The sequence below is a fragment of the Grammomys surdaster genome, unplaced genomic scaffold (assembly GCF_004785775.1).
Source record: "Grammomys surdaster isolate TR1022 unplaced genomic scaffold, NIH_TR_1.0 125767, whole genome shotgun sequence".
NCBI lineage: Eukaryota > Metazoa > Chordata > Mammalia > Rodentia > Muridae > Grammomys > Grammomys surdaster.
The window spans coordinates 2177392-2203404 of NW_021620598.1; the positions used below are offsets into that span (position 1 = coordinate 2177392).

A 26013-nucleotide genomic window follows, 5' to 3' on the forward strand; every position below is an offset into this window, starting at 1 on the left:
ATGGTTGGTATTGCCAATACAACATCTCTGGGCTTCCTCCTCTCCTGCTATTAATTGCAGTAAATGTGGTTTCCTCCTGACCGGGGTTGTTCTGAAGACTGAAAAAACATTTTCTCAAAGACTTAAGTACCCAGACTCAGGCAGGTGCCTAAACCATTGTTCTGGGCTCTGACCCCACAAATTTGAGCTGAAGTCGGTAAGATCAGTGTCTGGCCAGGTAGTGGTTGTGTATATCTTTAATCAGAGCACCCACAGAGTAGGTGGAACTCTGTGAGCTTGAGGCTAGCCTGATCTACAGCACTAGTTCCAGTACAGCCAGAGCTACACAACAAAACCCTATCTCGAGAAGAAAAGGGAAAAAAATTCCCACTGTTTGTCATATATGCAGTTTCCTGATGGGCTGAAGGGATGCTTACAGTAGACCCGGGTAGAAAAAAGGAGCCAGAGGGAGAGGAAGTCCAAATAACTTGCCCGGGCAGGCTGACTGGGAAAGTTGAGGAGGAAGTAGGTTTTGATCTATCCCAGCCTTATTTAGAGAAAGGAGAGGTGTCGCCCACTCTTAAAGTTCCTCAGGCTGAGTGCTCTCCACCGTTCTGGGTGGGCACTGAGTTCACCGGGATTGACAGGTGCTGAACCTGGGCACATATGCTCAGAAGTCCCTGGATCTAAGCCCAAGCTGGACGTGTCCAGGAGGGATTCCGAGGCACATCGGGAAGGCCAGACGCCTCCTCTGACACGATGTGAGGGAGACGGTCACTGCGGGGGTTGGGGGGCATGAAGCAAGCTAGGCTGGGTAGGGGCACAGCCTGTGGCTTGAGGTAGATGGAGTGGACCCGAATGTCGGGCTGGAAGCGGTTGCCCAAGGATGGTTCCGACTGAGCTCGACGCCCTCTGCATTTTCGGGGCCTGTCCAGGCGTGCAGATGGGGAATCTAAGGACATTAAGCATCACTGAGAAGCCTGGCCGCGAGCCCGTCAGTTTCTTAAGACTAGGCTCCTCGTGTACACCACAGCACAGTCCATGGGTCCGGTCGTGACTTCTCTGGGGGCGGGGCGCGTCATGGCCCCGCCCCCTCCGGGCGAGGCTTCCCGTTGCCGCGGGGCCGTTGATTTCAGGACGGAACGTTCGCGCGGGCAGTTCGCGCGCGCGGGGGAAGGCATTGAGGGAGCGCTGCGGATTCGGCTCGGCAGGCTTCGCGTGGTGCGCGCGCAGCGCCATCCGGCGCACCGCCCGGCGGCTCCACCCAGCCCGAGGGGCGCGGCCCGGGTGGGAGGCGGCGAGAGCGCGAGCGACACTGGCGTCTCCGTGGCGCGGCAGGTGAGGCGGCGGGTCGGGGCTGGGTGCCAGCGCCCCGCGTCTCCCCAGCCCTCAGGACCCGCCCTGGGTGCCCGGGACCTTAGTGCCCTCTGATGCGCTGGGGACCCCTGCCTCCGACATCCCCGGGGCTGCCTGGGTCCGCGGCCACCTGTGGACTTGATCACCTTCCACACCCAGGAAACCCGAAATCTTCCAGATTTCCCACAGACTTAGCATACTCGGCGGCTTCAAGGCCTGAGACCGTTACATCTTCTGCTCCAGAAGCCCAAGAGATCCCCTCTGGTCCCATTCTAAAGCCTCCTTGGGTCTCCAGCCCCATGGACTCCCATCCTTTCTTGGGTAGAGGCCTTCAGACCCACCTATTCCTAGTCTCTTCTTCCTAGGATCTCCTGCCTCCTGCTCTCTAACTTGAGATCCATAGAGCCTTGTATCTTCTACTAGAGTATTGTTGAGGTTTGTGACTTGTTAATAGGAATAAAAGTAGAAACATCTGACAGATCAGCTTGAGGACCAGGAATAACCAGAGAGGAGGTGGGATGCGGGGCTTCGCATGTGCGTTTGTTTTCACAGTGCAATGGAGGCTGGTGTGAGACCAACTCACGGTCGAGAAAGGCATCGCTGGGAGTAAGGGAGTGGCAGGTGCAAGCTTTTAGGTTGTGCCCTCAATGCTAGCACATACAGCCCACCAAAACCAGTCCAGGAGAGCAAGGCTGGTTACAGTGTCCTAATTTGATGGGAAGATGTCAACCTAAAGGTCCATCTTTCTGGGACCCTGATTTAAGGGTGACTGTCTTCCCAGAGGGGGAGGTTTGGGGGGCCAAATGATAGACATCTTACCCTTTTCAGTCCTGGAAATCTCTAGAACAAGGACTATCATTTCCTCAGGCTGTTGTCATTGATAAACAATCTCTGACTTACTATACTGGCAGTCTGGTACCCTGAGGCATTGCCACAAGAAAGAACATACTTGGCCTGATGATTGTGAAAGACAAGGACCAGACATTTTAAAAGAGGGAGTGGGCGCCTTCTTCGGTCCAGTGCTTTGTGCTGGAGGCAGATGGCACAGCTCCAGCTGGTAAGGGTTAGGATTAGCCAGGTTGGTGATACTTAAGAGTGCAGTGGCCTTAAAGGCAGCTGGGGGGTGGGGGGGGGTTCTAGAGAGTAGCTGGGGAGGGGGAGAGAGAGGAGGGAATGCAAGAGGTATCAGGGAAGCAGACCCTTAAAGGTTGAAAAGTTGTAGAGGGTCAAGGAATGAAAGGTCAGGGGCAGGCCCAGCACATCAAATCTTAAAGGCTCTGCCGTGTGGGTCTCAGTGCTTTGTCTTGGGTATCCTTTTACTGATGATAAAGGAAGATGCCAGAGCCCTCATTCCCTTGGGCCTTATTCAATGACTGCTTCTGCCATTACGTAGACAGGGATCCAGCCACAGAGGTAGGAAGGAAGGTAGGATGAAGGACTGTGAGGTAAGTGTTCCCAGTGGAGATGGTGATGGGAGAGAGAGCAAGAAGGCCTGAGGCAGAACCTAGCATTGAGCTTCCTATGCTGAGCAGAGGCCTGGGCGATTTAGGGGAACAGGAGGCCACTGAAGGGCTTATAGAAGAGTAAAGTAGCTTGTGTTTTTGTTGCTTGGTTGGTTGTGTGTGTGTGTATGTGTTAGTGTGTGTTTGTACATGCACCACAGGGGTAGGCTAGAGGATGGCATATCTGTGTGCATGTGGAGGCCAAAGGACAGTCTTGGTTGTCATTCCTCAGGTATTACCCAGTATGGTTTTTTGAGGCACAGTCTCTCCCTGGCCTAGAGATTTTCAGTTAGGCTAGGCTGGCTGGCCAAGGAGCTTCTAGGACCTTCCTATCTTTACCATCCCAGCTGTGTATACCAACACTTGTGACTTGTTTTTTATTTTGTTTTGTTTGACGTTAGTTCTGAGGATCAAACCCAGGCCTTATGTTTACAGGTCAGACTGACTGGTGACTGAGCCATGTCCCTAGTCCTGGCTTACATGTTTTTCCAGTGGTCACTTTAGCTGTGGTGGAAAGACTGTTTTTGTAGGCTGTAAGACCACAAAAGATAGGAGTGACTTGGACCCTCTAGGGCTTGACTAAGCTGAAAGTCCAGGCTCTGAGCCTGGGGCACCGCCATGGGACTTTTTTATAGAGGAGACTTTTATATGTTTGCTCCTAGGTGGTGCTCACCTTAGCGCGTCACCAGGGTGTCTGCTATCCAATTATAAGGCACAGTGCTTCCAGAAGGGGGAAGAAGAACTGAAGTCAGCCAGGGAGTGCTGAAGGAAATGGAAAGGTACTGAAGGAGCCGCATTCGGATGTGTCAGCACTGTCAGTGTAACTGGACGGGTTGAAGCTGCAAGCAGGAGGTGTCGATGTCCACACAGGTGAGCACTTGAAGGTCTGGCGCGCACTACTGTAGACAGTGGATTAGGCATTATGAAGAATAATGGATGAAGCCTGGATTTGGGAGAAGGAGAGGGAAATGGAGATAGCCTAGTGCAGGACTTTCTGTGGTCACCACAGCCACACATGACTGGCAGGCACTTAGAATATACCTACAGTAATAGGGCTGGGATTTAATGGGTTAAATCTAGGGGTCATGGAAAGCATGTAGGTTGCTCTAATGTTATCCCATGGAATACCTCTGGCCACCTGGGAGGTGCACGTGTCAGGGAACAGACTCAGGGTGAGCCACGCAGGCCATAAGCAGCACAGCACACCTGCTGTGTGTGTGGGGGCCCTTCTGGGTGTGTCCCTTTCCTCGATCGCCTGAAGCCTGGATGGAGCCTTCTGCCTGGAGACATGGCCGCAGCTCTTCTGTAGCCCTCCTTATCAATTCTGCTAAGGTTACTGTGTTCTGCAGGCAGCTGTGTGGCAGAGCTGTTGGTGCTGGCTGTGTGTGTGTGTTTGTGTGTCTGTGTCCATGTCGGTCGGTCCATCCGTCCAAGTTCTGGCCTTCCTGATGGTGTGTTTCTGGAGAATGGCAGAGGGCCAGCAGGCAAAACGGAGTAACCAACTTGGGGGCCCAGAGTGAAAATGAGCCCGACAGGGAGACTTGGGGCTACAGGGCATAGGTAGGGCTGGGTGACAGTGAAAGGATCCGGGGTGCAACCAGAAGGGAGCTAGAGCTGATGCCCCTCAGGAAAATGAAGGCATTTGTCACTATAGAAACCCTAGATCCCTCCAGCTCTAAAGTATTGTAGTTTTAAGTTGCTCTATAGAATATCTCTTCTGCATCTTCTAGGCTTGGGTTGGGAGTAGGGGTTCACTTGGGCCCAGTTTGGGGTGTTTTTACCTTCACTGACTTATTAAGTGATGTAAAGACCTTCGTACATTATGGGATGTGTCACCCCTGATGGGCAGACTGAAACAGTGAGTGCCGATGGTGACAGGTTCTGGAAAAGCATCCTATGGTTGTTTGGCATCAGCACACTGGTGGTAGAACAGGGACAGGACTGCAGTGTGGTGGCTGCCTCTAGGGTGGACTGAGTGGAGCAGCTGAGAGCTGTTGGCACTTCACTGACAGCGTGCATGCAGAGTGCTTCATGTTTTCCCCTAAAAGCAGCAATTATTAATGTTTTTTTAATGGACCCTGTCTTAATTATTGTTCTTTAGCTGTGAAGACACCATGACTAAGGCGACTGTTATAAAAGAAACATTATATTGGGGGCTTGTGTTCAATTTCAGAGATGTAGTCTATTACACACCATGGCTCTAGGGTAGTCCTCAGAGTTACACCCTCATTCATAAGCAGAGAGAGAGAGACAGAGTCAGACAGACACTGGGCCTTGCATGGGCTTTTAAAACCTCAAAACCCACCCCCATTGACACACTTCCTCCAACAAGTTCCTACCCCCTAATTTTTTTTCAAACAACACTCCCTGGTGTCTAACATTTCAAATCTATGAGCCTGTAGGGGCCATTCTTATTCAAACCACCATAGACCCAAGGGCCTGGAGGTCCTCAAAGGAGGCTAACATCTTGCTTAGTGACCATTCCTTTAATCCTAGCTCTGACGAGGCAGATGCAGGAGGATCACCTCAACTTTAGAGCTAGCCTTCAGTGTGTTTGAGCTGTGCAGCCCATGACTGTACATCTTCTTGCAGGATTTTTGTGTGCGAGGTGCTGGGAGCAAGGGCTTTGAGCCTGCTGCGGGAGCCTTGTGCCACAGAGCTGTAACTTCACCTCTCCTGCATCTTTGTAATTAAAGCCTGTACTTTGGAGTAGCACTAGCTGGCCTTGAGCTCCCAGAGATCCATCTTCCTGTCTATCAATTGCTGGGATTAAAGATGTGTGCTCCCACGCCTGGCAGAAGTCAGGTTTTTAAAAAGCATCATCTCCCACAGCTTCGGATCCTGACTCAACTCTGTTTGCTCACTTTTAATAACCAGCCCCTCCCCCCAGCTTCATGGCCACTTTCACAACTCTTTTTTTTTTTTTTTTTTTTTTTTTTTTTGGTTTTTCGAGACAGGGTTTCTCTGTGTAGTCCTGCCTGTCCTGGAACTCACTCTGTAGACCAGGCTGGCCTTGAACTCAGAAATCTGCCTGCCTCTGCCTCCCAAGTGCTGGGATTAAAGGCGTGTGCCACCACCACTCGGCCACTTTCACGACTCTTGACTTGTTCTTTCTCCTCTGATCTTTGTGGCAGTGAAGAACCTTGGTGGTAGCCAGCCTTTCAGACAAGGGCTGCTTGCATAGCTTGGGCTGGGCCTGGCTCAGCAAAGCTCCTCCAGCTGCACTGGGTGGCACATACAAGTGTACTTGGACCTGAGGGGCTCAAGCAACCTGTGCCTCAGGTAGGTGACATTCTCCCAGGAGGCTGCGCCTGCTTTATGAGGCTGAGTTGCAGAGGAGAGGCTGCGATGTCTAGTGCTTGTCAAACTTTGACTTGTATCTCATTTGTTGGTGTGCCAGTGGCTAAAGAAGTCACGGGGCTAAGACTGGAGGCAGTATGCAGAGTGTGGTGTCTGGAGGTTTGATGGAATTGTCAGTGACCTACTGTGCTGGCTTCAAAGTGGGGGTTCCACTTCACAGATTTATGAAGGTGACCGGTTCCTCTTATGTCCTCTGTCACCTTTTACACTCTAGTGAATGTGAAATGTTTTTAAAATTCGTATGTTTTAATGTATGTGTATGTCATTGTGGGAGTGTATGCATGTGAGTGCAGATGCCGGAGGAGGCCAGAGGCGTTAGAGCCCTGGAGCTAGAGGTGGTTGTGAGCCAGCTGCCATGGGTGCTGGGAACAGAGTCAGGACTCCTGTAAGAGCAGTACACGCTCTTAACTACTGAGCCATCTCTCCAGCCCTTCTGATGAACATGTACTTAGTGTCAGATGTCAAGGGATTAAAAAAAAATCAAGGCAGTCTAGTTACCGCAGAGCTCATTCATAATACAGTTATGATTTCTTATTCTAGCACAAAACACTCTAAGTCTGGTGAAGGTTTTAGATAACAAGGACAGTAGCTGCTGTGAGATCTGCTTTCGGCCTGAATTTACATTTAGAAAACACTGGTAGGTTTTTATGAAAAAATGTGTTGCTATGATGACTTGGTTTTGAGCCTGCAAACTGGTGACGACATGGTCACCTAGGAAACAGAAAGCTGCAGCATCTGAGAGGCCTCTGAAGGGTTTTGTTGCTGTCTGGAATCTGATTGGCTTATTAAAAGAGTGGCGGTTGAGAAGGGACCGGTTCATCAGAGATAGACTGGCCTCCAGAAATTTGTCAGGAGAGGTCAGGCTGGCAAGTCTTTCACTTGGGGCTTGGTTTAAAAACAAAGGGGAGATTTTGGGCAATCGCTGGATAATTATATGAGGTTTGGTTCTGATCTTTTGGCTGCTGAAAAACAGGAAATGAGGTAATGTCTTTAAGCATGTAGTGTTTATAAAGAACTGTAAATTGCTAAATATGGGCAGCTATTCAGTTCACCGCCACAGGGGTCCTGAGAGTAAGAGTCTTGTGCGGCCCCTGCTGGTTGCTTTGATCTCTAGAGGTCCTGAGCAGCCTAAAAGCCCAGACAGAGGCCCCTCTCCCTGTGGAGGTGGGAACCCTTGTAATATTGGTGCAAGTGCTGGCGGCAGAGGCTTCTCCAGATCCCCCAGCTCAGGCTGAGGCAGAGGAGCAGGAACCAGCTTTAGGGTGCCTGCGCAGGCCAGAGCTCCCTCCTGTTCTGTGAGTATCTCTTGTTCTCTTGGGGAACTGAAACCACTTGTTTGTTGTGTTACTTTGCAGAGGTTGAAGTACACATTTTGGGTTTTAACTGTGATACCTACAGGTGAATGACAAGTGGAAAGCAGTTGAACAGGAGGAAGGAATTAGAAAATGTTTACTTCTTTATGTGGTAAAGGTTGAGGCTGTGTTGTTTCTGAGGCACATGGGCTGCCAGTGGCTGAAGTCCACTCTAAAGTGCTGGCTAGAGCAGACCAAGATGAAGGGCTTTCCCCTGGGCAGGAAGGCTAACCACTCTGAAGACACAGACGTGCTCATGTTAACTTCAAACAGGAAGTGCAGCAGGCTAGCTCAGTGTTGTGTCTTGCAGGGCCCTGATCCTTGCTTTCAGTTGTGGGAGGCAGCTCACCTGCCTGGCCCAGCAGTTTGGTTTGCAGAGCACTTTCCCGAGGACTGAGCTTGGAGGGCTGGCCAGGTAGCAGGGATCCACACTTTACAGTTGCTAACAGAGTGGATGAGTGTGCACAGGCTCATCGGGCACTTGGGCTGGGATCCACGGGCTTCTGGCTGCAGTGGAGGGGTCATAGGAAATAGATTACTTACATTTGTCTTAGAAAATTTCTAATAGATTACAAAACTGAAATAGGCTTGACCTTCCATGGTGACTGCAGTGAGGTAGGCGGCCACACTCCCCTGGCCTGCTGTCCCCTGGCAGGTGGCATCCTCCGCAGGCTTCAGGGTTTGGCCCATGAACTGGTTTCTTAGCACTGAGGGTAGGTAATGGGATTTTGGTGGAAGCTGAGTGTACCCTCCAAGATGGAAGGTGGATGCGTGCAGATGTCTTCATGGGTGACTGGAGTGTCCCATTGTCTCAAGCCTGAAGGTGCGACTTAGCGACCCACTGAGCTGCGTGGTCTCTCCTAGAGGTATTTTTGGTGACCTAATTCTCATTAAGAGGAGTAAAGATTTGAGTGCAGACCCAGGTTTTCAGTCCTGTGTGAGGATGGGGGGTCCCTGCATTCCCACCACTGTTGAGAGTGCTGCTGCCGGGTGTGGGGAGGGGAGGTTCAGGACCCCTTTTTTTCCATTTGTTTTGAGGTGAAGTTGCTCAGGCTGGCCTTTAACCTGGGGCACTCCTGTGCCTACCCTTCTAACTGATGGGATCATAGGTACTCTACTCCTGCTTTAACACTGTAGTTGTGCTGCTCAGAGCGCTGTCCTCCACAGACGGCTGGCCCAGTGCTTACACGGTGTGCACATAAGCTCCTCCCCGTGCTCCTAGCATCTTGTGCTCATGAAGGGCTATCAGTGGAGGTGGCAGTCAGGTTTTAGTCCCACATGTGAAGCTTACTTTTAAATTTGAGTAGGACATGTACTCTGCTCTCAAATGACATGAAAAACATCATTAAAAAGTTTGGTGGAGAAGGGGGAATGGCATCATAACTCTCAGTGGTAGTAGCTGTTGGCCTTCACACCAGGCTCTCTGCCTGTTTCCTTGTTTACAGTAAACACTAGCTCTAGAATCACGGGAGATTATAGCCAGTTTTGTCTTAAAGAGACATTTCCAGGGTAAAAGCACACAACCTGGGGCCAGTTCACCAGAGCTGCTCATTTCCTTTTTGTCTTCACAGGGAAGCCAGGCAAGGTTAGCAGCCACAGAGGGGCCGGGCCGCATGTGTGAGTCTTTTCCTAGATGGCACTTTGCGGGTTCTAATTAAAGGCGAGTCCGGCCCTTTGACTCAGCCTCATCTTCTGCAGTCCTCAGAGAACTCATCAAACATCTTTCCTCTCTTTAGGATTCACAGATGGAGTCAGTGGAAAAGACAACTAACAGAAGTGAACAGAAATGCAGGTAAGTAGCCAGTTATTCAGGGGGTTCCTGACTTTGAATTGCATCTGTCATTGGGGACATATAGCACTGTCCCCAGAAGTGGGGAAGCTGGAAGGGGAACCCATGGCTGCTCACCGTGGTTTGCTCCAACACAAGAAACATTCCAGAAAGTGGCTTTCTGCTTAAAGAGGCTATCAGAGCCCCATCCCCAAACCAAGCAATGTGGAAGTGGTGGGTGGGAAGGGCCACAGAACTGTGCATGGCCAGCAGGTCACACGTTCTGGAAAGTGATGCAGAGTGAACTGCTGACCCTGGAGAGCACAGTGGTCTTAGGAGGCAGAAAACCTGTACTTAGTCAGAAATTCTTGCCTGTCACCACAGCAAGATCACTCTGACCCTTACAGCCCAGATTTACCAGCTACTTGCAGCTTCATAGGAGGAGAGGGGCTGAACTTTTTGTTTACAGTTACCTATAAATGTATTTATCACTGTAGGCAACAGGGACTTTTTTTCTGGTAGTGAACAGAAGGACAAATTTGTGACCTGAACGTTCTAGATGTTTCCAAAGTGGAAGCTTGTAGTACTTCCAAGCTGACTGTTGGCTTCCTCCTCCCTTGTTCTTAAATAGAAAGTTTTTAAAGAGCCTCATTAGGAAGCAACCCCAGGACCTGCTCTTGGTCATTGGGACTGGCGTGAGCGCAGCTGTGGCCCCAGGTATCCGAGCACTCTGCTCCTGGAGGAGCTGCATCGAGGCAGTCATCGAGGCTGCAGAGCAGTTGGAGGTTCTGCACCCCGGGGATGTTGCCGAGTTCCGGAGGAAGGTGATGAAGGACCGGGACCTGCTGGTTGTGGCCCATGATCTGATTCGGAAGATGTCACCTGTAAGTCTCCAACACATCAGGTTTCTCAGTACTAGCTTTAGGTTCTAGGCCAAGTTGAGGGAGTAAATTGAACACTAGGTCTCCGTGAGCAGAGGTACTGTTTGTTAGTGCTCAGTATCAGGCCACCATCCTTGGGGTGTTTTGTTTTGATTTTAAGATGGGTTTCACTGTGTAGCCTTGGTTGTCTTGGAACTCACTCTGTAGACCAGGTGGTTCTCAAACTCAGAAATCCACCTGCTTTTCTTTCCTGAATGCTGGGTTTAAAGGTGTTTGCCACTGTGCCCAGCAGATCCTACCCTTTTAAACCTCAATATTGGGCTGCCTTCAGGTACTGGATTAGCTTGTAGTAATGGCTCCCATAGATTGGCTGGCTCTAGGTGTTGTAACGCTGCCATTTTTAGTGTGGGGTTTATGAGACACTAAACATGTTTTGTTTGAGTAGGCTACTCATATCTCTGCAGAGAAGAGCTGGTCCTCAGAAGCCATTTAAGGAGGGAGGTTAGTGTCTGCCAGTAGAAGCGAGGCGGCAGAAGGTAGCAGAGTTGGGGATGCAGGGGACAGTTACCGAGAGGCCACGGCCAGCTGATGGGTGACTGGTGACTGTGGTGTCTGGTGCAGGCTGAGCAGCAGCGTGGGAGAAGCTGGAGTAGGCTGGTTCTCACTGGTTTGTGCTCAGGGAGATATGCAGTCAGCATAGAGAGGAGGCAGAAGGAGACGAGGTGGGAGTCTAAGCGGGGATATAACCGTGAAGTGCTCATCCGGAAGGGCGGGACTGGTGTGGGGGTCTCAAAGGCCAGAGACCCCAAATGCTGTGGTTTTATCGGGATAATAATTCTGATTCCTACATTGAAACCTGGGGAAACAGCCCAGGAGCATGCAGGAGCTCAGTGGCACTGGGGACCTGGGCTCTGCCATCCTGAAGCACAAAGTTTCCCTATCTTTGTTTAGTTAGCTGCCTGACTCCTTCCGTCCCCTTCTTGCTCCTTCCAGTGAGCAGTGGGAGATGGGGCTGCCAACCCTCCTCCTGTGGCTTTGCATGGAGTCACTAGATCACTGGTTTTACCTGGTGCTGCACTTTACCTTTCCAGGCTGGGGGCGTTTTCAGGTAGGTAGCTGTGCCAAATGTGGGTGTTCCGTTAATTAGAGACAGCTGACATCATAGGCAGGGGCTAGGCCAAACCCGACCTGCTAGCCATTTTTATAAAGTTGTGTTGGCGTGTGGCCATACCCTCTTGCTGGTGCATTGTCTGTGGCTGCTTCTTCTATGCCCAGAGGCCAGCTTGAGTAGTTGCAGTAGGAACTGTGGCCACAGGCCTAACAGATTTACTCTCGGGCACTTCAGACAAAGGGTGCTGATCCTTTGTACAGGAAGATGAGGACTTACCCTTGGGCCAGGGAAACCTGTGGGCTGGCTGCACAGCACCAAGGGTATGTGACTCACTGGGGAGAGGCCATCGTGCTGATGATACTGTTGGTCAGGAGATGGGTCTGAAGCTCCATCTGATGCTTCTTATCCTTGTGTACTCTTCCAAGCCTCCCAAGGAGAATCAGATGAGGGGATCATCAGGCTCCCTGTGATGCTGGCATGTTTATGAGCCATCCTAGAGGACACCAAGTTGGTTTTATTAGGGGGTTATGGTCTGATGGATAAAGATGAGGGCTAGCAGGCACCAGGGGTGTAGCCTCAGGACAACACCCCATAGCCTCCTAGGAGGAGGAGGAGCCTACGGGTAGCTTGCCTGGTGGCTCTGTCTTGACCTTTGGGCCCTTGAGGTGGGCCTGACTGAGACTGAGTGCTGCTATAGGAAGCCTAGGTTAGGACTCTTCTTGGGAAACATGTGACCTCTTGACCCCTATCATGTCCAGCCCAACCCCATCTTGGTTCCTTTCAGCAAGGCTATCTGCTGTTGTCACTTCTCCCTGCCTTTAGCCCCCCACCTTCTCTGTCCTACTTGGGGAAAGTAGGGACTTTCCATAGCTCCTTATGACCTGGTTCTGGGTCAGATCTCTGACCTCCCCTGCTAATGTTGCCACTCCTCTCCTAGCCCACAGGCCCTGGTTCATGAGCCATGTCTAGGAATACTGCAGTGCTTGTGTACTTGCCCCTGCTTACAGCAGTCTGAGGGCTCCCCACTCCTCCAGGTCTCAGAGAGGCCTCCAGGGCCTCTGCTGCCGTCTGTGCCCGCTCCTCTGCTGCCGTCTGTGCCCGCTCCTCTGCTGCCATCTGTGCCTGCTCCTCTGCCTTGCTCTCCCCACGTGTTTATTATGCAGGGCTGCATCCTTGTACTTGGCCTGTCCTACCCCCGAGGCTGACCTCTTCCTTTCTTCTGGTAAGACTGTGCCTTCCTCACGTGCCCTCTGCATGGTCCCAGCCGTGATTGGCCTCTGCTGTTCCTTACTTCTCTTTGTTGTTGTCATTTTGAGACAGGGCCTCTTTACATAGACCTGGCTAGCCTGTAGTTCACTAGGTTACACTAGGCTGGCCTTGAACACACAGAGATAGCCTGCTTCTACTTCTGCCAGTGTCATGCACCATCATGGCCACCAAGTGTTCCTAACTCGTGATCTACCTCTCCACAGCGCACAGGTGACACCAAGCCCAACTTCTTCCAGGATTGCCTGATGGAGGTGTTTGACAGCTTGGAGCAGCACATCCAGAACCCTGTGGTGCTGCAGTCCATCCTCAGCCTGATGGACAGAGGCACCATGGTGCTGACCACCAACTATGACAACCTGCTGGAGATCTTTGGGCAGCAGCAGAGCAAACCCATGGAGTCCCTGGACTTGAAGGACAAGACAAAGGTGCGGGCCGAGTGGGCAGGAAGCTCCGGGAGGTCCCTGCTGTGGGCATGCAGCCATTCCCTCAGGCAGCCTGGGAGCTGCCCCAAGCTGTGCCCTCCCCCACCCCTTGTGATGCTTCCTGCTGCCCACTCTTTTCTTTCGTGCTCTGTCCTACTCCACGAGTGGTTCTCATCTGCATTGGCTGATTAGTGAGCACCATGGGAATATGGGCAGTAGAGCAAGTACAGAAGGAAACACCCACAGTCCCTGTAGTGTGGATTTAATGGATGCAAACATTTCCAACCTGTTTTTATTTTTTTCTCCCTTTTGGAGACAGGGACTTGCTGAGTTAGTTGCTCAGGCAGATTTTATCCTTGGGCTCTACCTGCCTCTGCTTTCAAGTACTGGGGTTCCAGGCCCACTGTATAGACCATGCTGGCTTTGGATTTAGAGCAGTCTTCCTGCCTTTGCCTTCCAAGTGCTGGCACTTCAGCCATCTTCCATGATGTGACTTCACTAAGCTGTTTGTCTCAGTTATTTCTGTGCTGCTCTGATGAGACACATGACCGAGGTACCTTGTAGAAGAAAGCACTTATTTGAGGGCTTGCTTACAGTTTCAGAGAGTGAGTTTATGACTCATGGAAGGGAGCGTGGCAGCAGGCTGGAGGGCATGTCACTAGAGCAGTAGCTGAGAGCTTATGTCTGATCCATATTGGAGGCAGAGAGAGACTGGGTCTGGTATGAGCTTTTGAAACCTCAAAACCCATCTCCAGTGACACACCTCCTCCAACAAGACCACACCTCCTCCAACAAGACCACACCTCCTCCAACAAGGCCACACCTCTTCCAACAAGACCACACCTCCTCCAACAAGGCCACACCTCCTTCAACAAGGCCACACCTCCTCCAACAAGGTCACACCTCCTAATCCTATCCAAGCAGTTCTACTGACTGAATGAACCTAGGAGGGCTATTTTAATTAAAACTATAATTTAAATTTTAAAAGAACAATGTAGATTTATTAAGGGAAAGTGAGAAAGAACTTCTGAGAGTGGAAATTATTTACAGTGATTTTGGCCTGGTGTGGTGACACCAGCAAGCCTAGAGCTAGAAGAGAGCTGTCTCCCCAAGCTCCGTATGGGAGTACCCATTCCCTGTCTCTTGCCTGCAGTGGAGTTGTTAAAAACAAAGCAAGCAGTCATGGCAGTGTACATCTGGGATCTTAGCACACTGGAGGCTGAGGCAGGAGGATCACTATAAATTTTGAGCCTATCCTGAGTTACATCATGATTTTAAGACAAGTCTGGGCACCTATCTCCAAAACAAAACAGCCAAGTGTATTTCTATCTGAGAGGTGAAAGTCCTGTTTTTTCTCTTTTATTGCTGAGATGGAACAGTTTGATCGTTTGGACCACTTTCATTTTTGGCATGCTCGTCTTTGTGAGTTGTGGTGCATGCTCTCTCTCTACTAGCCTGGCTGGCTGCTTTGGTATCCTACATGGTGACATGGCCCTATGATGCGGTACGGCACAGGGCCCTATGATGCGGTACGGCACAGGCTGTGGCTGAGCATGGCAGCACCTTTGAAAATGACTAGTCAAGTGTGAGTGAGAGAATTGTCTGCTGGCTTACGCCTCTAATGAGCCTGTCTCTGTAGAGCCTGAAGATGTAGAGGCCCACACTGAGAGACACGTATGGCCTGTAATTTGCTCGGCTCTGTAATTTGAACTGAGATGAATGCAGGGGGCTATTTGATATATAGTGTTGACAGGTGTAAAAATAACTGTAGCTCGGGGTAGAGCACTTATATGTGTGAAGGAAGACGTGGGCTTTATTTACCTGCAGAGCCACAACATAACAATGGAAACAGAACCAGCTACAACCCCACAGCAATATAGAATTAACTCATGGAACCAAGAAGGTTCCTCCCCTGTGTGGTCACTACCAGCTGCTGTGACTGCAGAGTTACTTCCACACACTGCCTTTAGTAAAGACCTCGCTGAGATTCTGGGCAGGATAACTAGTGTCTGTTTTAAAGGTATAATTATGAGTGGAAACATTTGCTTTTGCAGATAATTTTGTTCCTGTATCTTGTTTGAAATAGCAGGCTATTTATTTGTCTTGGTTTGGTTTTTGATAGGTCCTTCAGTGGGCCAGAGGTCATATCAAGTATGGAGTCCTTCATATTCACGGCTTGTACACAGACCCCTGTGGGATGGTGCTGGATCCATCAGGCTATAAAGATGTCACTCAAGATCCAGAAGTCATGGTAAGCCTGAACAGGGCACTAGGCTTGGGATGCCTCTTCTGGGGAATTGATGGTGGCAGCCAGCCATCTGGCTGTGCTTCCAGGCATTCTGGTCCCCCTTTCACATGGCTGCTGGGAACAGGGCCATTTTTCCTGTTCATAGCCACGCCTCTAGGCCCTGGTATGCGGCTGCATTTTGAATAGATGCTCAGGGCACACCTGCTCGAGGAAGACATGTACTTCCTTAGAAAGTACAAACCTCTCTCCTGGCGGCAACACTGGCACACTGTGGTGTCCTGGCCAGGGACTGGGCAGGAGAGACTTGCCTGGTGCTGGCCTGAGTCTGCGGTCTGTAATTGGCAGTGTGCTTCTCCTCTGTCCCATAAGTCAGCTCTCCAAATTTACTCGGGTCTGTCTGCAGCCCCCCCTCCTCACATAGCAGTCTCTCCAGCTTCCCAAACCTCGTTTTAAACCTAGGGGTAAGGATGGAGCTCTGGCCAAGCTCTCCACATGGTCATGTCCTCAGTTCCATGCTAGCACAACAGACAAGCAGTTAGCACCTCATTTTCTGAAAGTCTTTCTTCACTCTTTGTTTTAGTTTTTTTTGTGATAGGTCTCTCTACAGAGTCCTGCCTTTCCTGGGACTTGCTATGTAGACCAGGGCTGGCCTTGAACTCACAGAGATTTGCCTGTCTCTGCTTCCTGAGTGCTGAGATTAAAGGTATTTGCCACCACACCAGGCCTTCATTTTTTGAGAGATGTGTGGCTGGGCACTTGTGTCACAGGTGTGAGTGAGGCCGGGCTTGGTTTGTAGAGGAGTCCAGGACAGCCAGGACTACACAGAGAAACCCTGTCTTGAAAAACCAAAAAGAAAGGAAAAAAAGATTTGTGAGGGTGTGTGCGCGGCCCCAGTTGCCTGCAGAGGCCAGAGGCATTGGATCCTTGGAGCTGGAGTTCGAGGTGGTTGAGCTACCTGCCATAGCGCTAGAACTGAACAGATCTTCTGGAAGAGCATCTTCCCAGCCCCGAGAAGCTTTTGTTGGTGGCCTCAGCAGATGTCCACAGGAAGTGTGTGGAAAAACCCTGTGCAATATGTTGCTGACTCTTCTATCCTAGCATACTCCTCGCCGTTTCTGAGATGGCGTCTCATGAGGTCTCTTTGCCTTCATTCAGACTTGCTAATTGTCTTTGAACTCTTGGTCTTCCCGCTGCATGGGGTTGACCTGAGTATGTCAAGAGCTCCTAGTCTTCCTAGTGTTCCTCAGGATGGCTCCTGGGAAGCCTGGTGGGTACAAGATAGGATGTAAATGAACACAAGGACCTTTATTTTAATTGTAATTTCCTGCTGGTTTTCACTGAGGTGTCCTCTGTTTGTTTGCTTTCTCCAGGAAGTCCTTCAAAATCTCTACCGCACCAAGTCTTTCCTGTTTGTGGGCTGTGGAGAGACGCTGCGCGACCAGATATTCCAAGCGCTCTTCTTGTACTCTGTGCCAAATAAGGTGGACTTGGAGCACTACATGGTAGTGCTCAAGGAAAACGAAGACCATTTCTTTAAGCATCAGGCAGACATGCTTTTGCATGGAATTAAGGTGGTGTCCTATGGGGACTGTTTTGATCTTTTCCCAGGATATGTGCAAGACCTTGCCACTCAGATCTGCAAACAGCGGAGTCCAGGTGTGGAGCTCTGTCATTTCTTTCCAAGCAGAATTCATGGATTCTTCCTTCAGCTGTTCCTCCTCGCATTCTATAAGACTTACCAATCTAGTTATTTTTTAATGCCTCTGAGTTTAAAAGTAGAAAGCGGGGTGATTGGTATAGATAACGGTCTGTAAGTAGAACTTGAGACTTCTGCTCCAAGACACACTGACCTGTGTTACAGGTTACTGTAGCCGAGGAAAGCCGTCAGGCCAGCGTTATTGGCTGGGATAGTGTGCTGGAAAGTTTATGAAGCTTACATTTTTTCCCCCTCACTGCACATCTCTCTGAAGTATGAAGCATCTTATTTCTGAGCTTTGGCCTTTCTGGGTGTGTGTGTGTGGGGAGGGCTAGGGGGTGGTCACAGCTCTGCCAGGAGAGACCGTGATAGTGAGCGATGTTGAGGAGTCACGTTTACATAAGGGAATTAATGGCTTTGAAATCAGTGTCATAAAACATGGATGATAGCAAGTATGGAAAGGAAACCCAGAGGCTCACCACGTGGTGGAATGAGGTTAGCAGAGACCAGTGAGGGACAGACACAGTATAGCAACCACGAGTTTAGCTAGACTTTATGACTTTAGCTGCTAATAATTAGTGGAGTTGGCTGATTTAAATTATGAGTAACTGTATAATGTAGTAATCAGTTTCTTACTAGGAGTGGGAACAGAGAACTCATATCAGAGCCATGCCATTAGTAACAACAAATTTAATATTTTCACTTTATCATTATTATTACTGTGTTTCTTTGAGACAGTGGTCTTACTATGGATCTCTGGCTGTCCTAGAACTCACTATGTAGATCATGCTGGCCTAGAACTCAGAGACCTGCCTGCCTCTGCCTCCCATGTGCTGGGATTAGAGGCCTGTGAACCAGGCCCCACTGCCCTTAGTTTTTAATTCAGTGCTTATTGTTACTTAGATTATTTGAGAGCTGGTATCAGCTGAGGGGGGGGAACGTTTGCCCAGTATGTTGCAGAACTTTGAAGCTAGGGTTTGATCCTGGACTGACACGTACAAAGATGTCTTGGTACCAGTTGTGGGCATGGATCTTCTGAGACCTCCCTCATCCTACTCTGATCTCTCTTGTTCACAATCATGATTCCCTGGAAGACTAGCACCCAGCCACTGGGCCTGGGTACTGAAGTAAGCAGCTGGACGGCCTCCCGTCCCCTCTCATGCTCCTTTCCCAGGACCCGGCAGCTGACTGGGCTCAGTTGCCTGCCAGAGGAGTGAGAGGTCACTGAGGCTTTCATCTGTGCCCGTCCTGAAGGACATCTGACTGAAAGTGACATTAGCTGTTGTGATATGTGCCTCACTGTGCCTGTAGTCCCAGCAGCTTCCCATGGTCATGCAGTGAGCTCTGGCATTCGTCCTGCCAGGTGAAGAAGGGAGAGACAGGCAGGGATCCATGGCTGGCATGCGATGCAAATGGCACAGAAGCCTGTCCCAATCTGTGGATGGCCTCGGGGTAGCCTTTGCTATAATGCCTACCCTGGGGAGGAGGAGTACTGTGAGCTGTGGCCCTGCTGACTGTTTCCTTTCTTCCCAGATGCTGAGCGAGTGGACAGCACCACCTTACTGGGTAAAGCAGATCCACCTTTCTCACCTGATTTTTGCTTGCATGTTCTATTCATCACCATGAAAATGTACCTTACATTCAATAATTTGCCTTATTAAATAGGACAGAAAGGACAGATGCCTCTACCTTCAGATGGTCCCCACCATGCTAAAGGCACAAAAGTCTATCCCCTCCACCCAGAAGCACAGCCTAGTCATGGACTGTGTGCTGACAGCAGAGAATAAATTCTGCCCTAGAACCAAGAGTCACAGGATAAGAGAAACGTTCTACTTGTATTATGCCATCAGTGCAGGATCCAGTAATCTAGGGTAACCTGTCCCTTAGCGGTGTGTGAACGTTCATAGCGTTTTTTCTTTTAATTCTTCTTTGAATTGTGAACGCTCTTGCTGTGTTTATAAATTGATGTCTCAATAGCTACCAGCATCTTCAGAGGACATATTAATCAGAGTGTCTCTATTGCCTGAGTCAGTCAGGCTAAAATGGGTTCTAGCCAGTGAGCAGGAGCCTCTATTCAGCCCTGCCATTGCTGCCTGTTGGGCCAGTATGTCCAGATAGGACAGTGTGTGGCAGTGTGGAGACAGCTTGTGCTAGTCCAAGTCAGTGGTGGGACTGACTCAGTTCAGGGGTGGAAGAGCTGTACTCTGCTTTCTGTGTTCGCGTAAAAGGATATTTTTGCTGTAGTTTTTTCCTCTTGAGTCCCAGAATAATTTCCTTTGAAAGCAGCAGTAACTCACTTGATGAAACATGCAGTACTCTGCAGGGAAAATTTGGCCCCAATAAAGTCAGGTTCAGAAGCTGTCTCCTGGAAGGAGATTCTATTATTGTGTGTCAGCCTGAGGAGGCTTTCCATCACAGTGACAAAATACTTGAGAAAACTGAAGAGCTGTGCCATTTAATATCAGCAGGTAGTCACATGGCTTTCTTCTTTTGCATGGTAAAGCAGAGCAAAGAGAAGGGGCCAGAGACAAGACACCCCTTTCAAACACATGCCCCAGTGACCCGTGTTCTCCAACCAAACCCCCTTACACCCCATACAATACAGACTCAGAGTGTAAGTGAGTTACAGGCTGAGCTATAGTGAGAATGTGTGTTGGTTTGAATAAGATGTCCCCCTAAATCCTGGACATTTGAACACTCCATCTCCAGTTGGCGGTACTGTTTTAGGAGGCTTAGGAAGTGTGGCCTTGCTAGAAGTGTGGCCTTCTTGGCACAAGGTACAAGCTGACTCAGATGGTTTAGGTAGATGTGTCCCAAGGCCTTGTCATCTACAGTTCCTATGGCCTTTCTTGGGCTGGCTCTGCGTGTTGCTGCAGCCTTCCTATATATTCCATATTCCTGTCAACTGGGGCTTGCAGCACAGCTCAGCCTTTGCTCAGCTTCACGCTTCTGCTCCGTCAGCCCTAAGGGACCCTGACCCTTTCATATTGTTTGACCCCTCTGGCTTCCTTCGCAGATTTGGGTAGAAGCCTCTGGGACTCATGTGTTTGCTTTTTTTTTTTTTTTTTTTCGAGACAGGGTTTCTCTGTGTAGCCCTGGCTGTCCTGGAACTCACTCTGTAGACCAGGCTGGCCTCAAACTCAGAAATCCACCTGCCTCTGCCTCCCAAGTGCTGGGATTAAAGGCGTGCGCCACCACCGCCCGGCTCATGTGTTTGCAAAACCAGACAGGAAGCACCGTGAGGAGCGGGAGCAGTGACTGGGTCCAGCTGCTGTGGCTGCCGTGGCTTCTGTGTGCCTTCGTGGGTGGCTGATGCTTACCTGGCCATCCCTGAGTAAACAGCCCAGAGCTCATGGAGCAGAGCCCAAGTTGTCACTTTACCCCCTGCTTGTGGCTGAGAGCCCCAGCTCATTTCTCAGGCCTTCAAGGCATCTTTCCTGTTGTCACAGTACAGACAAGCATGTGGCTTTGCTTTTCATGGTGCTAATCCTAATTGGCAGCCACACCTTCCTTAATCCTAACCTCAAGTGTCAAACCTCAAGTTTCTGGCCAAACTGCAAAGTTTTCCAGTTCTTTCCTGTTTTTTGCTCTAACTCTCACTGTAAAGCTGGCTAGAAGCTAGTAACAATACCCATGCCACAGCCTGATTACTATGCACTCTTGCAGTTTTCATCACCAGATTAGTCTGTCATTTTAGAATTTAGCCTCCTACAAGTCTCAGGTTGGGGTGGGAGAGATGGCTCAGTGGTTAAGAGCATTCAGTGTTCTTCCAGAGGACCCAGGTTCAATCCTCAGCACCCACATGGCAGCTCACAACTGTCTGTAACTCCAAGATCTGACACCCTTACCCAGACATAGATGTGGGCAAAATACCAATACACATTAAAAAAAATTAAAATGTCTCAGGACATCGGCAAAATGTAGGCTTTTAATTAATTAATTATTCTAGAATGCTGAATGAATGGCCTCTAGTCTGACCTCTGGAGCCTTCCCTTTCATCTCATCTTGTGAGCAGTCCTAGTCTTCGCCTTCCCATCAGCATCTGATCACTCAGCATTTCTAAGCTTGTCCTAACACGTTTCTCAAAACTGTTGTAAATCACCCCTGAACCATAGTCCCAATTGCTTTTGAACCACGTGCTCACAGAGTCATTTGTTGGCGCCAGTTCTCTACTGGCCTTTCTGTGACAAATTACTGGAGAAAAAGCAACTTAAAATAGATATGTGGCTCTGAGGCTTGAATCTGTGGTCACCATGCTCCATTGTTTCTGACCTGTGACAAGACAGATGTGCTGCTCACGTCAGCATAGAAAGATAGTGATAGGTGGGGAGTGGGTGCAAGAGGAAGGTCTATTCAAGGGCACTGAGGAGTCCCCAGTGACTGACTCCTTCCAACCAGGCTTCGCCTTCCAGCAATAGTGTTGATTAGGTCAGAGCCCTCAAGATCTAATAATCACTACCCCCAACAGCCTAGCTTTGAGTTCTGTATTGCGGACCAAGCCTTTAACTCATAAGGTTTTAAGGGATTCTGTATATTTATACCATACAATGTAGGCAAACTGTATCTTCACTTATTATGAACAATTTGAAGGTTACACAACAGAGTAAATGAATTCCCAGAACATCCCATCTGCTCCCCTCATGATGCTTTTTTTTTTCTCCTGGGCTATTTTAATGTAAAGTTTTTAAAATTTAGTTTTACAAATTTCTTAATAAATTTTTTTTCTTTAAGGTAATGCATGTCAGGACTGTGCGAAGAGGAAGTTGGAAGAAAATGGAATTGAAGTTACAAAAAAAGTCAGACAGTCAGATCCTGGTAGGTATTGTTTTCATGGGAACTCTCTGAGTCTGTAGGTATCTGTACTTAGTGCTTTGCTTTAACACCCTGGTCTATGCCAAAGATCAGTGCATACATCATGTCGGAATCACACAAACTTTTCAGTGGAACCTGACCTTCCACACTACTAATCAGAGGTACTATTATTTTTCCCAAAATTTCTCTTAAAATGTAATCAAAAGAAAACAGGCAAATGATGTAGCATCAATTCAGTGAGTTTTCATGAGGAAGACACCCATTTGGTCATACCAAGTTGGCAAACAGAACATTTTGGGAGTATCCCCCGCCAATCAGAGTGCCCACATTAATCTCTAAGGAAACCACTTGAGATTGTTGCTTTTTGTTCTCTCTCCTACTGGGATGTATATACACTTTTAAACTTCCAACTGCCCATTTCAGTAGACTCTTCTTCCCATCGACACTAGGAGAGGTGATCTGGATGACTACTTGTGTCCCTCCTCCTTCCTCTTCTCCCCCTCCCCTCTGGTGTGGTAGGATCCATTTCTAGTTCCTTAGTACTTGGAAGTAGGATTTGAATCTTTTGATTGGGATCTGAAGGAGCTTTTCCCTTCTCCATCCCATTCCCCCAGCACCAGCTTTTAACATTCCCAGTGTCAAGCACCTAGATACAGGATAAAAAGGAAGCAAGGCCTCTCTACTCTGTATGGATTCTAAATGGTAGAAAATAAAAGCATTTACTTTATTAAAGGCATCTGTATTCTTTCCTTTTGGCTTGTATACAATGTTAGTGGGCCAAGGCTGGGGCTTCTTAGTTGTGAGATGTGTGTTCAATATCAGTTAAATGTTTGTTTAACAAACACAAACTCCATTCTTCCAGTTCTGATGGTCTCATTTTGGCAATTTATTTCTTCCTTTTGTCTCTGTCTTCTCATGTTGGAGTTTCTTGGATTTGTTCCACTATCTTTTGTTTGCTTGCTTTAGTGTTTCTTTGTTTTTGTATTTCAAGACATAGAGTTTCTTTGTGTATTCCTGGCTGTCCTAGAACTAGCTATGTAAACCACACTGGTCCTGAACTCACAGAGCTCCACCTGCCTCTGCCTCTCAAGTGCTGGGGTTAAATGAATGTGCCATCACTAGCCTGGCTCCTTTAGTGCTTCTTAATTTTCATATGTAATCTACATTAAAACACTTTGAGAGATTCTCAAAGTCATTTTATTCCTAAGGTTAAAGTTTTGTTATTTTTGAGTGCCTGGAGCTGGGGATATAAGCAGGGGCTTGTGCATGCTAAGTACAACGAGCTACATCGACAGCATCTAAATTTTTGTTTGGTTTAAGATGGAGTCCCTGGTTGGCCTGGAACTCAACATGTATAGACCAGACTGACCTCAAACTCAAGAGATCTGCCTGCCTCAGCCTCCTGAGTACCAGGACTAAAGGTGTGTGTCTCCATGCCAGCTTAAAATTCTTACTTTAATAGTGTGACCTCAAGTTTCCAAGAGTTCTTCTCTTATTCAGCCCAGCTACTATCATCTATTGTATGGTGCTAAGTCTTTTTAAATCTTTGGAGTCTGATTATCTGTTACCACTTAATTCCTAAAGCATTGGATAGATTCGACAAGGGGTACTAGTATATTTTGGATAAAAGATATATATGTACTGTATGTTCTGAGAGCATGAGGTACTGAAGACATCTGTCATTGATAAAGAGTCACAATGAACACAAATGAAACAAATAGGGTGATTTTTAAATGTTATCTTCAGTGTGTATTATTCAGTTGGGATGGGTGGCAAGAGACAGGAGGCTATGGAGGCTTAGTTCAGAGGTGTATCAAGGGAGTGAGTTGAGGTCTTTCTGTGGGACAATGGCTGGGAATAGCTGCTGCAGACAGCATGCTTCTTCCTAGATAGGGAAAATTCAATTTTGGTTGTGTATAGACAAAATTCTTTGGCATCTTTCATTTGGATTGTGGTTTTAGTTGGCAAGGACTTCTGTAACTAAAATAGAACAGGTAGTCCTCAACTGCTATCTCCGGGCAGGTACTTTTTTTTTTCCTGTTAGGCTCCATGTTTTTGGTTTTCCTCATATCTAAGCTTCCTCCACTGTTTGCTGATGTGTAAAGTCATTGTTGTCAGTAGACAATTGTGGGTTTCTCTTCCTTTTCTTTTTCTTTTCCTGCTGTCACCTGTATACTAGGCTTTACATGTTCATGGTCTCTGAATGTTGTTCAGGTGCTAGAGCTGCTGCCTGGTAGACAGTGCCATAGAGCAGTGGGCCAGGAATCTTCTTTAATACCAGAAAGAGGTACCCCCATCCCTCACCCCCCACCAAGTATTAGCAGCTGTATCAGGCTTGCCTTTCCCTAGGCAGTCATGTGTGCTTGAGGATTTCTCTGGTCTTTGATGTGCAGAAAGCCTTGACCTGTTTTGCATCTGGATGAGAAAGGCTAAGAGGAGCACCTTACACCTTAGTTCTGCTGCCCACACTTGGAGCCTTGAGATCCCCAGAGGAATGGTATTTCTACATGTGTGGCAGACAAATTGTGTGTGCACTCTGAGCCTTCATTTCTTATCCATACTTAAAACATGCTTTTGCTTTTTACAACTGGTAAAGCTATCCATAAGTCTTTACAATCGATATTGTACCTGGTCCTTGGTAGTATTTATAGCTCTGAAATGCCATTTCTAGACGGTGGCTACTGTTACCATTATGGAGGGTTTTCAAAATGTTTAGCATGTGAGGTAGTTGCTCAAACAAATTCTGACATAATTTTTTTAGCTGAACTAAAACACTTTATTTCTTTTGCTTAAACAGATGATGCTGGAGGGTCTTGAAGTTTTTAAAACTTGAAACTTGAAAACCAGCCTTCTGTAACCACAGTGCCATGCCCAAGTGATGAGGAATGTACAGAGGACTCCATATGGATCTCTCAGTAGTGAACTGTCGCACACCCCTAAAAGAGCCATGTGGGTGTGTGGCCTTTGTGGTTGAATGACAGAGCTCTACTATTCATTTAGCTGCTCAGGAGGTGACATGGACACACTTCAGGTATACTCATAAGGACTAATGGACAGCTACCTCAGGGACCAAATTGAGGGGTGGGAGGTGGGATGTACCTGGGATTGTTCCCTTTCCCCATTTGACATGTTTTCTTATGTCAGGGTGTTATTTTTCCTAATAAATGGAGGAGAATGAGGATTATTCAAGCAACAGTAGTTGCCAAAGAGAAAATAAGACATAAATGTTTATATTTTATATCTTTATGTGGAAACATGTGGAGACATCTTTTACTGTAGAAAGTTTTTTAAAGATGTGTTGGTTACAGTGTTAAATAGTAAAAAACAAGTGGACAGTAGAGGGGCTAAACTCACTAGTGAAAAGTGTTTTTAAAGGGATGACTAGATCAATTTGGTTTCTTTGGAATTGTGACATTTCAGTAGTTTCTGTTCCAAAGAAATGGTAAACTCTCTCTTAGTGAGTGTTAACTCCAGAGAGACTGAGGACCTTTCCTAAAGTCTTCAGTGCTGTCTCCATCCACTGTGTGACTTCCAAGATAGAAAGGGAAAGTGAAGCACAAGACCAAGCTTTAAACTTTTAGAAGTTCTAAGCTTTCCAAGTCTTATTTCTCTAGGATAAGGCCCATCCTTTCTGTTCTCCTCTCTTCCCATGGTTCATATTAAGATTTACATGGAGTGGGGTAAGCAATACTTTGACATTTTAACTACATTCAAGGTTAACTTCTGAGGAAACACCCATGCTCAGAGTACTGCACATACCCACAGCTCCCCTGATAGTGACTGTGGCAAAGGCTCACATGTTGTACAGAGTGGTCCTGAAAGGAAGACGTCTCAAAAACAGGTCCTGCATGGTTCATTTGAGGCTACCCATCTTTGATATGATGCCAAGCTCTGACTATGACATTGCATGGATGGCACTGTAGCTCCCAAGGGACGTGGACAATTAAGAACAGGAAACAGGTTGCTACAGGGAATGAGGGAGAAGCCAGAGATAGACTAAAGGCACCTCCCCACCCCTGTGCTTTCTAAGTGTGGAAAATAAATCTTTTATGTCACTGGTTATGAATAAAATTTTAAAGTCAACCCTGTGTGCCCAGTCTTTCTTCAATTATGACAAAATGTGATATATATAAGGAGAATGTTTAGCTTGAGTTGCCACGCAACTATGAAATCAAGCAAATGACTTCTTTTGAATGTGTTTAATTAAAAAAAAAAAAGATTTTTTTGAAAATAGTTTTTTGTGAGATGGAGAGATGG

At 48.2% G+C, this 26013-nt stretch overlaps 1 protein-coding gene across 4 annotated transcripts; it reads left to right on the forward strand.

The window, feature by feature from the left end:
* The first annotated feature begins 1236 nt into the window (after nt 1-1236).
* On the forward strand, nt 1237-25839 carry Fam118a (family with sequence similarity 118 member A). Of its 4 annotated transcripts, XM_028788761.1 has the most exons (10): nt 1237-1317; nt 3500-3707; nt 9286-9341; nt 9949-10201; nt 12782-13003; nt 15123-15251; nt 16619-16904; nt 18478-18510; nt 21676-21759; nt 24554-25839. In XM_028788761.1, the coding sequence occupies exons 2-10, from the start codon at nt 3696-3698 to the stop codon at nt 24571-24573; spliced, it is 1095 nt and encodes a 364-aa protein (XP_028644594.1). In that variant the 5' UTR covers nt 1237-1317; nt 3500-3695; the 3' UTR covers nt 24574-25839. The 4 variants fall into 4 exon arrangements, with proteins under 4 accessions (XP_028644594.1, XP_028644597.1, XP_028644596.1 ...); XM_028788764.1 differs by lacking the exon at nt 18478-18510; XM_028788763.1 differs by lacking the exons at nt 1237-1317; nt 3500-3707 and adding an exon at nt 6978-7054.
* The last annotated feature ends 174 nt before the right edge of the window (nt 25840-26013 follow it).

Bases quoted from the DNA above. Each gene is read 5' to 3' on its own strand.
- Fam118a (XM_028788761.1), top strand. The intron at 10,202-12,781 runs GTAAGTCTCCAA...ACCTCTCCACAG, and splicing joins TGATTCGGAAGATGTCACCT to CGCACAGGTGACACCAAGCC. The intron at 13,004-15,122 runs GTGCGGGCCGAG...GGTTTTTGATAG, and splicing joins ACTTGAAGGACAAGACAAAG to GTCCTTCAGTGGGCCAGAGG.